Raw genomic sequence first — 16,920 nt, forward strand, 5'->3', positions numbered from 1 at the left:
CTTGTTCTAGAAGGCCTATGCATCCTGGGTATCTTCAGTGTGGGATGCATTCAGTTGTAGCTGAATAATTTCATCTGTGGGCATTCTTCACTTCCAACAAAAGAGCTGGCAATTTAAAGGAGGGACAACACTAGCTGCCAGAGCCCTGGCCCTGTGGCTGTCACTGGTTTTCTATCAGACTACTGCCTGAGAGGTGATGGACCACCCTGGGAGGTGACCAATGCCCCTACGGTGCCTGGCTCCGCATCAGCAGGTGACTCTGCTCCCCTTGCCCCAGCCCAGCCCCTTCTCTGCAGAGATCTGGGCTTCCACGCCTTATTTTAAGGCTTCTGCTCAGCTTGATGACTAACAAACTCTATGCTCAAATGATCTTGCTGCAAAGCAATGCTCCTAATCTGCTGGTAGCCTCTTGGGATGCCAGAGAACAAGCATTTTCCCAGACCCACTGGTTCTGCAATCACAGAAGGGGCTTCAGCCTGCTTGTTGATGCCTGCTGTAGTAAACCTGCGTGTGCTCTGGTCTCCTGTTTTACCAATGGAATTTGAGATGTAACCTCATCTAGAGAATCCTTTGAGTGGCTTCTTTGTCTAATTGTCTGCAACAACACAGTATTGTTGGCAAGTGGTGCAGGAGAGTTTGGCCTCACACAGCGTAACTGGCTAGAGGTAAATTGAAAAGGACAAGTAATAAGGCAGAAGTGCATTAAAGGGCACTTCAGTGCGAGGGACGTAGAGCCACTACAAGTAAGGGAAGGATTCTACACAGCCAGAGAGGTGCAGGTTAAAGGACAGTACGAGCTGGCTGGATGCCGCAGGGCTGCGCAGCACAGCACTTCCCTGGGTGGGAGGCAGCAGCACGGCAGTGACCCAGAGCACAGCACCAACTGCCCGGCAGCCGGTGTGCTGCTGCCAGGGCAGGAGGCAGCACAGCTGTGCTTCGGCTAACATTAACAGCTCCAGGTAGTAACACCGGGGTAAGCCATAGCCTCCAATTACATTTATCAGGCAATTAGAGTCACAGCAGCCCTGTTAGCACAAAACGAGCGCTGGGGACCCATGTGCTGGGAAATGCGGAGCTCAGCTCAGGGTGTGCAACTAGGGGTATGGGTGGCGATGCTGGGGGGATCGGGGTGGTGCCATTCCCAGTGCACTGGGCAGCACAGGCAGGGACTGAGCTGAGGATAAGGTGCACACTGACCTGCCTTGCTTCTCTCCCTCCTGAGCCCCAGGCACCTGCAGCAGGACCAGTTAATGCGGGACACGTTATTACAGGACTGGCTGTGCTCGTGAGATGATTCCCCTCCAGCCTTCGGTACTTGCTTTTCTCCAGCCTGTCTGCCCCAGCTGGCAGCCCTGGGGCACAGAGGGAACCAAGGTGGGGGCTCGGGGCAGAAGTTATGGGAGTGCTTGTGTTCAGTGAGCAGTTGGAAAGGGTCTTTATAACCTGTGAGGAATAAATGGAAGGAAGGAAGGGATGCCTGCTGAGGAGGGGGAGTTTTCCTTACCAGAAAGGACATGTATATGTTTTAAAAATTAAAAAAGAACAGTTGTCTCTGACTATACAGACCTTGCACTAACCCACACAGAACAGGGCAGCAGGGGTGCTATGCCCCAAGATGTGCCTCTGCCATCCTAATGCAGGCAGCTCAGAGGAGCCCTGCAGCTCCTGGGTTACCTTACAGCAGCCAACAGCTCCTCTGTGAGGCGTAAACTGGCCCTTCTCTGCCTTAACCCACGGAATAATTCGCAAGGTGCGACTTGCTTCGTGCACTGGAGTACTGCCAGCAGCCCTCTCGCTGCTTGTTGCGCTGTTGATAACCACGGGAAGATAAAAGGGATTGCTTTGGTTGCGCTGCAGCAGGAGCACCGAGCCGCCTTGCCGGCCCCATGCCCAGCCTCAGCCTGCTTCTCAGCCTCACACATGCTTCTCCTCCTCTGCTGTCCCAGGCTCACGGCTGGACGTCCAGAAGCAGCTCCCAGCTGCGGACAGCCCTTGCCTGCTTTCCTGCTGCTCCGAGCATTTTGGGAGCTCTTGGATCCTGGTCCCATTTCCTCCAGCTCGTTCCTGGCTGCTGGCTCCCATGGGTCCTGCAATCCCCTTGTTAACATTCCACGTGTGAGAGTGTTCAGCATTGCACCAACAGAAGCCAGAGGTTAAAAAGTACAAATATAATTATGGCGAAACTGCTCCTGCGCAGCCGGCTGGAATGGCAGGGGAGGAGGTGGCTGGAGAGGGCTTCGCCATCGGCGTCTCTGCCCTGGCTTCCTCTGACCGGGTATTTTTCCTCTCTGCCTGATGTAATGCATCCTCAGTACGAAGATCCCAGCCCACAGGGACGCTGAGGGTTTCAACTTGTTAGTTTTGGAAGACACGGCTCACGAGCGCTTTTGTTCCCCCGTGCTCTGTGCCAGCTCCCGGTCCCCCTCCATCGCTCACAGGTCCTTCAGGTGCAACAGAGCTGGGTTCTGGCTTTAAAGCACCTACTCTTGTGTTTGTAACATGGTCTTCATAGTCATTTAATAGCAGCCAAGGCCCTGTGTATTCCCTGGCAAGCTTGACCTAAATTCGGCAAGGTTTATTCTGCAGCTTGCACTGCAGCGGATGGGAGAGTCTGCAGCAGCTGGGGGGAAAAAAAACCTTCAGAGGGGGAAGCTTGCACCGAGTTAAATCTGAATCAAATCACAGCCATCTCCTCTGCATTTCTTTAATTGGAAGTTCAAATTCCGTTTATTGTTCCCAGTGCCATCATTTTTAGTTTCCAATGTGCTGCAGGATTTGCGATCTCAAACGGCTGTGATTGTTGCGCAGGGAAATTTTGACTGCTGTGGTTGCTAGAAAAGGGGCAAGGGCAGTGGTGCACTTTGGATGATGGTTTATTAGGTTTCATAGTTAGCCCCGAGCGGAAGGTTCCCTCCTCTGTGAGGCATCTCTGGCTTCTTCTTTCATCACCTGTGGAAGGAATTCACTGGGCTGATTTATTTTGTGTTATTGCCATGACACATGGGCATAAAGGGCATAAAGAGATGGCTTCAGAAAATTCTGTTCTTGGGGAACAAGAAAATAGCCAGTGCTTGATAATGACAAGCCAACCAGGTCTCACGCACATGTCTTTAACCACTGTAACCCCAGGAGGGTTAGAGCAATGATATGCTTAATCCTGGCTGTTTGGCCAGCTCTTAACTTTGTTAGTCAGCTCCCTGGAGGAGGAACAAAGCTGCTCACGTATGTACAGCTCTAAGCCGTTGGCTGTGCTCCAAAAAACAGTCGTCTGCTGCTGGAGAAGGATCCTCACCAAAGCTTTGCTTGTGTTCATTCAGGCACATCCCCTGAAAGGATTAATGCTCAGAAGACCCCACGTGAAGCATGCAGAGAAAAGGAAATGCCGCTTTTCCCTGCAGAGTGGCAACAGGTATGCTTGTTGGCTTCAGATCTGGGCAGGAGCCAAGGCTGGGAGCCTTCTGGTACTGCTTTGTGCTCCTGAGTAAGCTCCTGGGCACCCTCCTTAGCAAGGTCCTGGGTCCACCTCTACCATCTGCCCGAGCAGGCAGCTCAGCAGTACTGTAAGAGACCAGGAACAGAGCTGGATGAAGGAGGATGATGAGGAGGGCTGGTCTCAAATTGCCTGATCAGAGCTTTTTTTGGTGTCTTATCACCATCCCGTTGCAACCCTACAGCTCAACATTTGGGAACTGCCTCTTCCCTGCTGGAGAGACTGTCCCTACTCCACCACCCCTGCCTCGCCACGCTACCCTGGCCCCTGGCAGCAGCACTTGCACACTGTTGGCTGTAAGAAACCCAAAGCCATCAATCCCCGTTAGGCAGCTCCTAGCTCTGCCGCCTGGCACCTCGCACCAGCCAAATTTGAAGAGCTGAGCCCCACCGCACCACAAGCGCCTGGGACCTGCTGCCTCAGGCTGCCAGGACACCCCCCCTTGGGCATGCATGGGGGGGACTTGCACCTCCAGCTGCCCCAGGATGGCTCCAAACATCCTCCCCTGTTCCTGGGCATTGCTCAAGGTACTTTGGGAGAAGGTTTTTGTTTTGTTTTGTTTTGTTTTGTTTTGTTCACATCACCAGGGAGGAAGAGGGAAATACAGCCCTTCTGCTCTTCTCCAAGCCCAGGCAAGCTGCCTCCCAATATCCCCTCAAGGGGCCCAGCTCCTCAGAGGGGACAAGGCAGGTCCTACAGAGGCTTTGGATCTTTCATTTTCAGGAGGGAGGCAAGACAGCACTGGAGACCCTTTGCAGCCCACCAGTGCAGCCCAGATGTGCCCTGGGCTTTGCCAGACTGTAGGAAATGGTTCTTCTGGCAGAGAAAATTGGATGCTGCTCCATAAGTAATGTGTGTTTTGGCTGAAGAAGCAGAAAGGGCAGGATGGCCTGGCAGGACGCTGTGAGATGGGGTCGTCCCACCGTAGCAGCAACGCTGTCCCAGGGGAGCCAGCTGCTCCTGCACTCGCAGGGCACAGCAGGGAGGAAGGGTGCTGATGGGCATCTGCAGAGGTGCCCCAGCTGGCCCTCCCCAAAAACAAATCAGAGCAAACTAAGCACCTGAGGGAGCAAGGCAGGGGGCTTCAGAGCCCCGTTTGGGGCAGACACTCTGCCTGCTTGGCCACCAAGGCAGGGGACAATCCCTGTCGTACCAGATCCATCTCTTGCTTGAGAAGCCAACTTCAGCCCAGCTGCGGAGAACGAAGCCAGAGCAAAGCGAAAGTGGAGTCACCCTTTGATTTCTCCACCTGACCTGGCCTTAAAAACTCAGTTTGAAGGTAGCATTAGGGAAGTAAGATATCGTTTATCAGGAGTGACAGATCCAATCTATAAATTAACATGCTCAGCCTGGGAATCAGGAGGCAGAGCTCTCTATCAATTCCTCCCCAGTAAGCTGACACAAGCACACAAATCTGGCCAGTTCCCCAGAGCAGAATCCAGTTCCCAGCAGGTCTGAGGACCCAGAAGTGCTGAAGGGGCAGAGCCACTGGCAGGGAGATTATAAGGGAGGGGCCTGGAGAAGAACTGAGCTCCCATCTCCATCCCACCCTCCTCTTTGTGACATGGGGACAAGAGGGCCCCCAACGAAGTAAGGTTCACATCTCAGTCCAAAGGCATAATATACTTTTAAGTACACCGTCAAGGCATTCAATAGAGGATGAGTTGCAAAACCGCTGCAGTCCATTAGGGAAAAGTGGGCTATTTTAAGATGCATCTTCATAGCTCACCTCCACCCTCCAAAAAGAAAGGATAAACCATGGAAATAATATTTGCTTTCTATGAAGGACCTACACAAACATAACTTTACATATATACGAACTACAGCCTCTGTGCTCAGTAAATCTGGGGTCTCGGGGCTGCTCACCTCCCAGCCCTGGGAAGGACCACGTGACTTTTGGTGATGCCTGGCACGACTCTGCTGTAAAGGACAAGCAAACAAGGACATTCGCAACCCTGTCACGAGGCTGAATCCTTTTTCTACATAAAACCAGAAAGGCTGGGACAAATGATGGAAATGAGTTCAATGAGGACCCCCGGCACAGCATCACTCCCACCCCAGGCAGCCAGGTCTCTGCGTCAGCCGCTCCCTGCAGGGAGGCACGGCCGGCGGGGTGGCCGAGGGGACCGCTCGCTCCGAGGGACACAGAAATGAAATGATCAGGGGGCTCAGATGGTGCAGCCAGTAAGCCCGTTAAAGGCCTCGTAAATAAGAGCCCATGTAGACAGCAGGTACTGTGGGGCTTTATAGGCCTATAAAACACCCTGAGCTGCCACTGAGGCTGGAAGGGATGGGTAGGGAATCTAATTTCACAGGATTTAAAGCAGGTGAGAGAGATATAAATGTGTGTTTTTAATAGTAATTAATGCTGCCATTCAGAAGCACTTAAGCACTGGGTTCGGAGAGTTTCCAAGGGCTTGCCTCATAAATCACAGCCTGCTACCTGCCCACCCTGCTCCCGGGAGCTGGGCTGCTGCTCCCGCCTGACCCGGCCACGGCAGCAGGGCCGTATCCAGCCCCAGCAGAGAGCTCAGCATCGCTGTGGCCAGGCTGCTCCCGAGCCACGGCGTAACAGGGCCACCACCCCTCCGAGCTGGGGGCCACCCCGGGATGGGCACAGGGACACCTTCCCCCAAGGTTATCTGCTTTTCTGAGAGCCAGAGGGACAAAGATGCAGCCCTCCCATGCCTAGCTAGCTGCTCGCCCCCCTGCCGCGGGCTGCCAGTTCTCACCCTGCCTTGTTGAGTCATTTCTGCTGTGCGGGCGGTCAGGTCCCTGCCAGCTCGTCCTGCCTGGTGCGGTGGGGAGCAGAGGCTGCCGCAGCCCACAGGGGAGGTGGGGAGTGGGGGGCGGTGTAGGGAACACGCAGCAACGAGGCGATGCATAAAATCCATGATGTTTGGCGTCGTGCTGTGACTTCTAAGTTGATGCCGGGACCCTGGGGGTATGATTTCATACCATTCTCGGACGATGACCGAGGCCAAGTGCTTAGCAGAGAAGCCCAGCGTGAGCAGCTGGAGATGTGCCCCATGCACCCCAGCAAGCAGTGCCAGAGCTCGCAGCCTTTGTGCGGGGCGTGCACCCACCCCTGCCTCCCACCGCTGCCGCAGCTGGGCGAAACGGGACGGCCAGGCCAGGGCTCCCCCCACCCCAGTCCTGCCCCAGCTTCAGCCCAGCCCTGTCCGCCTGTGCCCCAGTCATGGCACCATGGAATCGTCCCTGTTGGCAAAGCCCTTTGAGACCATCGAGCCCAACCGTCACCCCAGCAGTGCCCAGCCCACCCCAACCCGTGTCCCCAAGTGCCACAGCTGCGCGGTTTCTGAACACCTCCAGGGATGGCGATGCCACCGCGTCCCTGGGCAGCCTGTCAGTGCCTGACCACCCGTTCCGTGAGGAAATGTTTCTTCATCTCCAATCGAAACCTCTAAACCCGGCCTCGCCAGCCCGCGCCAGGCTGGTGGCAGCCCTGCCTGGGAAGGCTCCAACCGCGGGCCAGCCCTGCCCTCTAGTGACACTGCTGCCACACCAGCGGCTACAACGCGGTGTAAACCCCTGGTGGCCGTGCTCCGCGGGGTCCAAGCTGTGACTGCTCCAGCAGAGCCTCGTGTCCCGGCGGGGCAGCGGGGCCGGGGCAGGAGCCGGGCTCATGGACCTGCCAGGTGGTGCTGGTGTAATCTGGGGGTGGGAGGAACCTGCTGCTGCCTTCACCGCCTCTCTCTGCCCACGGTCAAAGCAGTCCCCCACATTTCCCCAGTCAAGGCAGGAGTCCTGAGGAAACCTGGAAAGAACAAAACAGCTAGGAGAAATCTTCATTAGCTATTTCTTATGCACTATTCTTCCACTCAGGTGCAGCCAGGGTATCCAGGCTGGGGGTTAAGCACGCCCCAGATGGCGAGGCAGCCTGAGGTGCGGCCAGGTTTGTTAGCTGCTGCGGCACCTGCAGTGCTTCCAGGAGCAGCTCAAGTCCGCAAAGCCCAGGGCTGCTTTGGTGTGGCACAGAACCCTCTCAGAAGTCCTGTTGGAGCCCACTGAGCTGAGCCAGCACACCTGTTCCAGGGCCCTGGCACCAGGCTGCAGAGGGGCTGAAGAGCCCTGGCAGTGCTGGGTTTGATTGGTTACAGAGTTGGTTTGGATCCAGCTGGGAGTTAACCCCTTCTGGGCCAAGCTCCAGCAGACGCTGGATGAGTCCCCCATGTTCTGGGGTCCAGGAAGGTGTCTGAGCTGGGTGCAGCTGGATCCAGGCACTCTCCAGCTGGTGCCACCAAGCTGCTGGAGGACAGCACGTGGGGCAGGCACCGGAGCATCTTTGCAGCAGCTGCCTGGGCCACCAACAAAGCTGGCAGAGAACCACAGCTAATAAATCCATCTGGACCAGAACTGTTCCCATTTTGCAGTGACACCAGGCTGCCCCTGCACTGGACTCCCAGGTGCTCCATGTTTTTCCACGATGTGACTGCAGAGACATCTATTATCCTGCACAACAGAGAGCTACGGCAGCACTACCTTGCCACAGCCATTTCTCCTACAAAACAAGGAGAGTCTGGAAAGATGCTGTGTTGTAACAGGAAGTGCCAGTATTAGAAACGGGTGTTGTTTGGGGATGATAATAAGAGATTTCTTTGTTTTCTCACCTTGATTCACGTTTGCTGCCCAGCAGAGACAGACCTGATCTGCCTGTTCTGATCTGATGAATCAGCTTTGGATTTTGCATTGGCCTCTTTATCCTGTATAATTATCAGCAAACATGAAATAATGGTGTGACAGCTGAGACCTGTTGTTACCAGGCAATACCTGCAGTTCAGACTGGAAAACTTGAAGGCTCAAGCTAATTTTGCTGAGATACACAGCAAACAGAGGAATCACCAGGAGGTCCAGTAAAGCAATACTCCTGTCACAGGTGAACCCTCTTGCATTGTCAGTCCCTGCTTGGACACCACTGTGGGGTCTCACTGACTGTAGGCTGAGCAGACACACACACATGCACCTGTACAGATACACATGTACAGCCTCAAATTGTGCCAGGGGATGTTTAGATTGGAGATCAGAAACAATTCCTTCATGGAAAGAGTGGTCAGGCACTGGGACAGGCTGCCCAGGGACATAGTGGAATCATCTATGTGTTCAAAAAACACATAGATGCGGTCCCTGGGGACACAGTGTAGTGGTGGGCTTGGCAGTGCTGGGTTAATGGTTGGACCTGATGATCTCAAAAGTTTTTTCCAACCTAAATGATTCTATGATTCGACATACTTACATACATGCTTGTATGTATGTGTGTGTATACATACATAAAGCTAGATTGATGTCTTGACTCATAAGCCCCATACTTTATAAACTTCTGCATTGGGGATGCTTGTATTAACTGGAAATCAGATCCGCATACACACAAAGAACAATAAATCCTTAAATACACTGGAACGACCTCACTGCTGAGCTGATTTTTACCCATGTTCCATTCCAGGTAGTGAAACGAGCCCTATTTCTAACCACAAAGGTATCTTCCTGAAGACCCAGAAACACTCAAACCTGGCAATGTTTTCTGCTCCTTCAGTTGCCATTCTACATGACTTACAAAGGGCCTGTTCCCACACTGACAGTCTGGTCGGAACCTCCAGGTCTCTTGCCTGGCCAGGAAATGTGATTCATGCTGCCTCATCACTGGCTTTGACCTACACCGCAAAGTCTATTGTTATTTTATCGGCTGCTGCTGGTTATCGGCTGATTTGCTTGCTTTCCAGAAAGTCAGGCAATTTAAGGGGGAAGGGGAGAGCTGTCCCCTCAGAGAAGCACTGCCTGTCATATTTTAAAAGGGCTTCTGTTCACATAGGAAAGGATTTAATAAGATGCAGGAGTGCATACATGTGTGCTCAGCAGCAGCCCAGGCACCTTGCGGGACATGGGAACAAGGATGCTACCGAGGCAGCCTGATTTCCCAACATGAGGAACCCATCAAAGCTGTTTATTTTCCAGCCTCAGACCTCCACTAGGGATAATTGTTTCTTTTTAAAACCCTCAGGAACATGAAGCAGCACGGTCCTAAACAAGAAATAATCCTGTGCTGACTCTTCCTGATATATGTTATCATGTTAATAATATAACCAGGCAGCAGGGCAGGAAAATATCTAGGGCTTGTCACCATCAGGAAGTGAATTGCTGCTGCTGTAGCATAATAAACATGTTCTGTAAGGAAGTTAAATGCATTTATCTTCTCAAAATACTAGGTTAAAAGGTAACTTCATCTGCCTGTAAGCACTTGCTTGTAAAAAAAAAAAAAAAAAAAAAAAAAAAGGCAAAGCTGTAACAAGTTCTGGAGGTTGAAATCCTGAACCAGGCAATTCCAAGCATGAAAAGGAGCGTGCATTATTTAGTGTGAAGTAACCAGCCATCGGAATAATATTGCTAGTGGCCTATTTAATTCAGTCTCCTTGGAAGTATTTTTAATCAAGATCAATTTTTCCCCCCCTAGAAGATGAGCTTTAATGCAAGCAAGAATTAATTCAGGGAAGCTGAAGGCTGGTGCTGCGCAGGAGGCCAGGCCACATTGTCACAACAGCTTCAATGAGCATTATAACCTCTTTTTTACCACCTTTACTCTGAAATTTCTAAACCACCTACAACTTTACATCACTGTCACCAGAGCAGCGCATCCAGGCGAGGCAGGTAGGCAGGCATGGCTATGGCAGCATAACTGCCAGCCGCCTTTTGCACCCAGGCAAGCCTTTATTCCAAGCACTTGTCAGAACCATTGCCATGCTGTAGACAAGCTCCACCTAAGGAGGTTGCCCAGCACAACTATCACAGAACTACCTGGTTATTCGAGAATAAATCACTTTTATTTTGGAATACACTGTCAGCACTGGGGAGTTATATTGGCAGAGCTGAGAGAGCTATTCTGGTCGAGTCTCCCATGCAGACGTGCCATACATGTGTGATAAGGCTGGAGAATAATCCCCCAGGAGAAGCAATGAACATTTTATTGATCGGGATATTTCAGACTCGTGCAGGACAAAGCAATCTTCTATGTGCTGAATGAGCAGGCAAGATGGAATTGAGGGTTGGGTTTTTTGCCATCTCTAACTTCTGTGTTTAGTTTAGAGAAGACGTTTTGAACAACACTAGTAAGTGGTGGGGTGGGGTGGTAAGGGGAAGATCTGTACCTAGCTCTGATTCTGTCAGAGGTGCTGTCATACTTACAACATTAGTAAGTAGGAGAGGTCATTTCCTTGAAATCAGGACAAGTGTGTGATGCTGAAGCCACAGGTGTGTGTAACAGGCCATGGGAACCAAGCCAGTGCCCCACAACCAGGCTGTTCACTTTCTTTTCCCCACCTGACCGATGCCATTTACAGAAGCACTGTGCCGGGTGCTGGAAGGAGGTGGAAGGGACGCAGGATCAGAAGCTTGCGATCAGTAAGCACTGGCTGCGCTTCATGCAGCAGGATCAAAGCGTGGCTGAGCTAGAGGGGACACTGGCTGGTCATTGCCAGCATATTGATAGAAGCTTTCTGTGCCTTGATGCCAGATCCTCTGCAGAGGCGTGATCTCCGCTGTTTCCATGGCAGGAGCTGGAGGCTTGTAGCCCCAGCATGCTCAGGCAAACACCACGCACCACTGCAGCTCTCCTGGCTGCCTGGGAGGTCGGTGAGGTGAGGAGGCAAAACTGGCTTGGGGTTGTCAGGGCTCTACCAGGCTGGAGAGGCCATCACAAGCCCATCACAAGGTGCAGGGGTAAGAGATGGTGCTCAGCACGTGCTCAGAGCTCGCCATTACTGTGCGGGGCACTTGGGCAGTCCACAGCAAAGACCCAGGCACCAACTTTCCAGAGAGGATGTGATTCCCACCAGCACCCAGGTCCTGTTCACAACAGAAGGGCTATAAGGAAAGGTAGCATCTTACTGGACCAACTGATGCAGCAGGGGGGGTAAAAAAAACAAGTGCAAGGGCAGAGATTTGAGAAAAGCACATTGTGCCTGCAACATTTTCCAGCCATATCAACTGCTCTGATGAAATAAATAATTTCTCTCCCCACAACCCCTGCCACGCTTCTGTCCTTCACAACTGCCAAGAGCATAGCTGCTCTGAGGGCAAATAACACTGCTGGCCTTGCCCCCAAAATCCCCTTAATATGTGCCCTCTGCAAATTGCTGGGCCCCAGGGTATTGCAGTCCAGACATTTTGCAGCAGTCTCAGCTGAAATAAGGAATAGGGGATTGTACCAACCACTGTTTGACACTGAGCTCACGGCTGCCTCCCCTGCCACATAGAATCTGGTATTAATTTAATTTTATTTCGTCCTGTCCAGCAGTTTGAATTCACAACGCACTGGAGTTTCCTTTGTTACAAGGCACCACTAAGAGAAGGTGGGACCTTCTGGCATGTGAATATGGACAGATGGGTCTTCTATACCTGTAATGATGATTGCAGACTGTGGGATAACTGCTTTAGCAGGGGAGCGTGTGCAGCGCACCTCAGCACCCAGGTTACCATGTAAGTAGTTAGTTTCTGTGTTGCTTGCAATGTAGCAGAGTTGTCACAAATGAGTGGTTTCAGTGAAGTTGCAGCACAGGCTTCACATCAGTACCGGAGTAGTTAATGGCATTGGCACTGACATTGTCCTGATTAGATTTCAAAGTTAATGCTGCAGGAAGGGGAATAAGGTGGCTGACACTTCCCTGTACTATCATTATGAGCTGTTTGCAGGTGCCACCATGTCTACTCCATTCCGGTCATATTGGGAAGGTTTTATTTACCGCTGCAAAAAATGTGAACTTTATTCCTGTAAATAAGGCTTAGGCAGCAGAGCACAGACCTGTACTCTGCAGCAGGCTGCGGGGAAAATCTGTGTTAGCAAATCACCAGATGTGCGACACCCAGACCCCATTTGCTCCACAGCCCCCTAAAGGACAGCGACATGAGCCAGCAGGGTGGGTGCTGTTCCCAGCACCTCCTTCACGCTCTGCCCTGCTGCTCGCTGCCCAGTGCTGCCAGGCAAACACGGCGCTAGTCACTTTGGCCGGCTGCTATCAACTACTGTAGAATCATGGAATCATTGAGGTTGGAAAAGACCTGTAAGACCATCGAGCCCAACCGTTACCCCAGCCGTGCCCAGCCCACCCCTAACCCGTGTCCCCAAGTGTCACATCTGTGCGGTTTTTGAACACCTCCAGGGATGGCGAGGCCACCATGTCCCTGGGCAGCCTGTCAGTGCGTGACCACCCTGTCCATGAAGGAATTGTTCCCGGTACCCCACCTGAACCTCCCCTGGGGCAGCTGGAGGCTGCTTCCTCTGGTCCTGTCGCTTGTTCCGTGGGAGCAGAGACCGACCCCCCCTGCCCACAGCCCCTGTCAGGCAGCTGCAGGGAGCGACCAGCCCCCCCCAGCCCCCTCCTCTCCAGGCTGAGCCCCCCCAGCCCCCGCCCGGCTCTGGACACGCTCCAGCCCCTCAGTGTCCCTCTGGCCGTGAGGGGCCCAGAGCTGAGCCCAGGGCTCGAGGGGCGGCCTCACCCGTGCCGAGCGCAGGGGGACGGGCACTGCCCCGGCCCCGCTGGCCACGCCGTGTGGGACACCAGCCGGGGCGCTGCTAGCCTCCTGGGCCACCCGGGCACGCGGGGGGCTCATGCGCAGCCCCCGCCGGGCAGCCCCCCAGCCCCCTGCCCCAGCCGCAGCTGCGGGGGCTGCTGTGCCCCACGGGCCCCCGGCGCTGAGCCGCGCCGCCCCTCGCACGCTTGGCCTTGGCTCCCCGGCCCGGCCTGCCCAGCCCCCCGAGCCCCCTGCCCCCCGGCAGAGCCGCTGCCCCCAGCCCGGTGCCACCTGCGAGCTACCCGCGGTGCCCTGGCTGCCCCGCGCAGAGCTATGACAGGGCTGGGGGACAGGGCTGGGGGACAGGGCTGGGGGACAGGGCTGGGGGACAGGGCTGGGGGACAGGGTGGCCCCGGCGCTCCCCCCGCAGCACGCCGCTGCCCCGGGCATCGCGCCAGTCGCTGGATCGCTGCGATCGTGACTCGCCGCCGGCGGCCGCAGCCGGGCGCGGGGCGGGGCGGGGCGGGGCGGTGGGGCCGAGCCGGGCCGGGCCCTCCCCTGACATGGCGGCGCCGAGCGGCGCCCGCGGGGCGTGAATAAAGGGCGGCGGGCGGGGCCGCGGCGTGGCGCGGCGCGGCGGGTGAGTGGGGCCGGCGGCGGGGGCGGGGGCGGCCGGGCCGGGGCTGCCGGCCCGCCATGACCGGCGCGCAGCTGACGCGGACGGGGATCCTGCGGATGGCGCTGGGCGGCGGCGGCCCGCTGGCGGCGGCGGAGGGCGGCGGGGAGCGGCGGGCGCCCTTCCTGCTGCGGGCCCTGCGCATCGCCGTAGTGGTCTGCCTCTACTGGTTCACCTCCATCGCCATGGTCTTCCTCAACAAGTACCTGCTGGACAGCCCCTCGCTGCGCCTCGACGCCCCCCTCTTCGTCACCTTCTTCCAGTGTGCCCTGACGGCCGCGCTCTGCCTGGGCCTCAGCCTGGGGGCGGCCTGCGGGCCCCCCTGCCCCGGCCTGCCCGCCCTCCGCCTGGACCCCAAGGTGTCCCGCAGCGTCCTGCCCCTCTCCGTTGTCTTCATCGGCATGGTCACCTCCAACAACCTCTGCCTCAAGCATGTCGGTGTGGCCTTCTACAATGTGGGGCGATCCCTCACCACCGTCTTCAACGTGCTGCTCTCCTACCTGCTCCTCAAGCAGACCACCTCCCTCTACGCCCTCCTGGCCTGCGGAGTTATCATAGGTGAGGGGGTGGGCGGGCACGCACCCCCTTGGGAAGCCATCCCACCGGCATGGCAGCTCCTGCTGACAGGGGGGGTGCCCTGGGGGGCTGGTGCCTCACAGGGCCCCCAGCAGCCTGGCACTGCCTAGAGTGAGTGTGTTGGAAACTCCTTAAGAAAGGCAGTTACCTTTACCGGGCCATGGCTCCCTTTTTCCTCTCTAACAAACTTTAACTTACCTTTCTTCCCCCCTGCCCATGATACAGCAGGTGGATTTCCCCTCTTCTCAACTGCTTGTTGATTATTAACTCGGGTAACAGTGCTTATGGTCGGCGCCGCTGGGACCACACGATGGAGCCTGCCGGTTCAGATGGCGTGATGAGTGGTTAGCTGACCAAGCCAAGCGTAAAACACCGCCAGAAGATCTGGCTGTGTGGTTAGCATGCAGGACAAGGCATTGACTGGCTTAACGGGAATTGCTTACAAGCCTTTCATTCCAAAGGCATCGGGAGTGCCAAAAGCTACCTTCCACTGGAAGGCCATTTAGATGCCAGTAATGGTGAAGTATTGACTTCAGTCCAGTTCCAGGTGGATGCCAGTTCACTTTGGTGCTCAGACAAGCAGATGGGCTCATGAAAATGAGACAGAAGAATCTCCTCTCCATAGAAGAGGTGAACAGGAGCAGAACTACTGGGTTTTTTTCCACACAAGTGATGCAAGCAATTGCCTTCAGCTAGTCTTGCCGCTCAGGTATTGCCCAGGACTGTGGTGTCTGCCAGCCTTACAGGGTTACTGTAAGACCCTGTCCCCCAGGCTCCATTTCCTTTTGCTGTGAGAGCATTGCCTGTATGCCTATAGCAGTATAGCTGAGCATCCTCTGCAGCCTGACGCAAAGCCATTCCTTTCTCTGCGTTGAACCCATTTGTGTTTGGGCTTAGTTTAAAGCACATTAGCAGCTTGGCAGGCAACTTCCCAGTGGCCTCCAACATGAAGCAGGTAATGGAGATGTGGTGCAGTAGTCCTTCAGTAGGTCATCTTCCCTTTTGTGTTTTGCTTATGAATAGCTGGATGGGAAGAGGTCTCCTTCTCTGCCTGGGAGATGCAAAGCCTGTAGCTCCTGTTTTGGAGGTGGTTAAAGAGTGGTTAAACCTGTCAAAGTTTGAAGTGTTGAAGGTTCTGCCCTCAGTGTCTGCCTTGTGACCTTTTTTTGATCAAGCTTCTTAATATTACATCCATGTGTTTACTCTCTTTCCGTCTTCTTTTCTGACCTATCTTTCCTTTCCTGTTAACAGCGCAGCAAAGCCTGTGAGACCTTTTTTTAAAAAAAAAAAACCACCAAAAACCAAAAAAAACCAACAACAAAAAGAAACAACAAAAAAACAACGGGGGGGGGGAAAACCCCTTGAGGAATATTTCTTGGTAGCAAACTGACACACAGGTAGCTTTTCAATTAAAAAAAAAATATCATATGGTCTCCTGAAAGTGACCTATACACAAAGAGTAGCTTTAACTTTAGTTTATGGTTCTTTGGAATAACAGTTTCTAAACTCATGCTGCCTGCTGAGTGTGGGAATCAGTTCTCTGAGACTGAATGATAGCACAGTAAATTACCCTCACTCCCAAAATAAATCCTCTCAGGACACTAGTCATGACACTTTTGTGGGTTCGCTTAATAGAAAGGGGAAGCCCTTAAGCCTGTCTCTGCTTGTGGTTGTGGTTGTTGGGTGTAAGGTAAATGATGAATTGCTGACTGTATGTTTTGAGTCCTCCAGCGGTTGTTCAGATGATGCCTGATTTGTTTGGTTGCAGGTGGCTTCTGGCTGGGTGTGGACCAGGAAGGAGCAGAGGGCACTCTGTCATGGACAGGTATATTCTTCGGGATCTTGGCAAGCCTGTGTGTCTCGCTCAATGCCATCTACACCAAGAAGGTGCTGCCTGTGGTGGATGGTAGCATCTGGCGCCTGACCTTCTACAACAATGTCAACGCCTGTGTCCTGTTCTTCCCCCTCATGATGCTGCTGGGCGAGTTCCGCACCCTCTACCACTTTGACAAGCTGGGTAGCCCCAGTTTTTGGGGCGTGATGACCCTGGGGGGAGTGTTTGGCTTTGCTATTGGGTATGTGACTGGACTTCAGATTAAATTCACTAGCCCACTCACCCACAATGTGTCTGGGACAGCCAAGGCCTGTGCCCAAACAGTGCTGGCTGTTATCTACTTTGAGGAGACAAAGAGCTTCTTGTGGTGGACGAGTAACTTGATGGTTCTGGGGGGCTCCTTTGCCTACACATGGGTGAAAGGGCTGGAGATGAGAAGAGTGCAAGAGGATCCTAATGTCAAAAGCAGCGAAAGAAATGAGACTGGTGTATAGGCAGCTCCTGCACCTCAGTTTCTGTGCCTGGGGGGGTTAACCTTTGGTGCTCCGTTCCTCCTGGGGAGAAGAAGAGCAAGGAGCAGGAAAAAAATTCACCTGCAAAGTGTATGGGGAACTCTGTCAGGAACCAGAGCCAAAGACCTGACTGGATCATGTTTTATCCATGGGGTCTCACCCTGTATTGGGGTTGGGGGGCGCATGTGTTGTAGAGAGCAATCATTTCTTTTTTGTGATCGTTTTTTAAAATGGATGTTCCTATTGACCTAATCTGGGCAATTTGCATCTCTGGGGCTGGGGGAGGTGGGTGCCATCTCACAGTGGACAAAGG

General features: G+C 54.0%; 1 protein-coding gene across 1 annotated transcript; it reads left to right on the forward strand.

The window, feature by feature from the left end:
- Positions 1 to 13,638: 13,638 nt before the first annotated feature.
- On the forward strand, positions 13,639 to 16,859 carry SLC35C1 (solute carrier family 35 member C1). Its single transcript, XM_056346052.1, has 2 exons — positions 13,639 to 14,243; positions 16,030 to 16,859. The coding sequence occupies exons 1-2, from the start codon at positions 13,706 to 13,708 to the stop codon at positions 16,587 to 16,589; spliced, it is 1,098 nt and encodes a 365-aa protein (XP_056202027.1). The 5' UTR covers positions 13,639 to 13,705; the 3' UTR covers positions 16,590 to 16,859.
- Positions 16,860 to 16,920: the final 61 nt, after the last annotated feature.

Source organism: Falco biarmicus, chromosome 7 (assembly GCF_023638135.1).
Source record: "Falco biarmicus isolate bFalBia1 chromosome 7, bFalBia1.pri, whole genome shotgun sequence".
Classification (NCBI taxonomy): domain Eukaryota; kingdom Metazoa; phylum Chordata; class Aves; order Falconiformes; family Falconidae; genus Falco; species Falco biarmicus.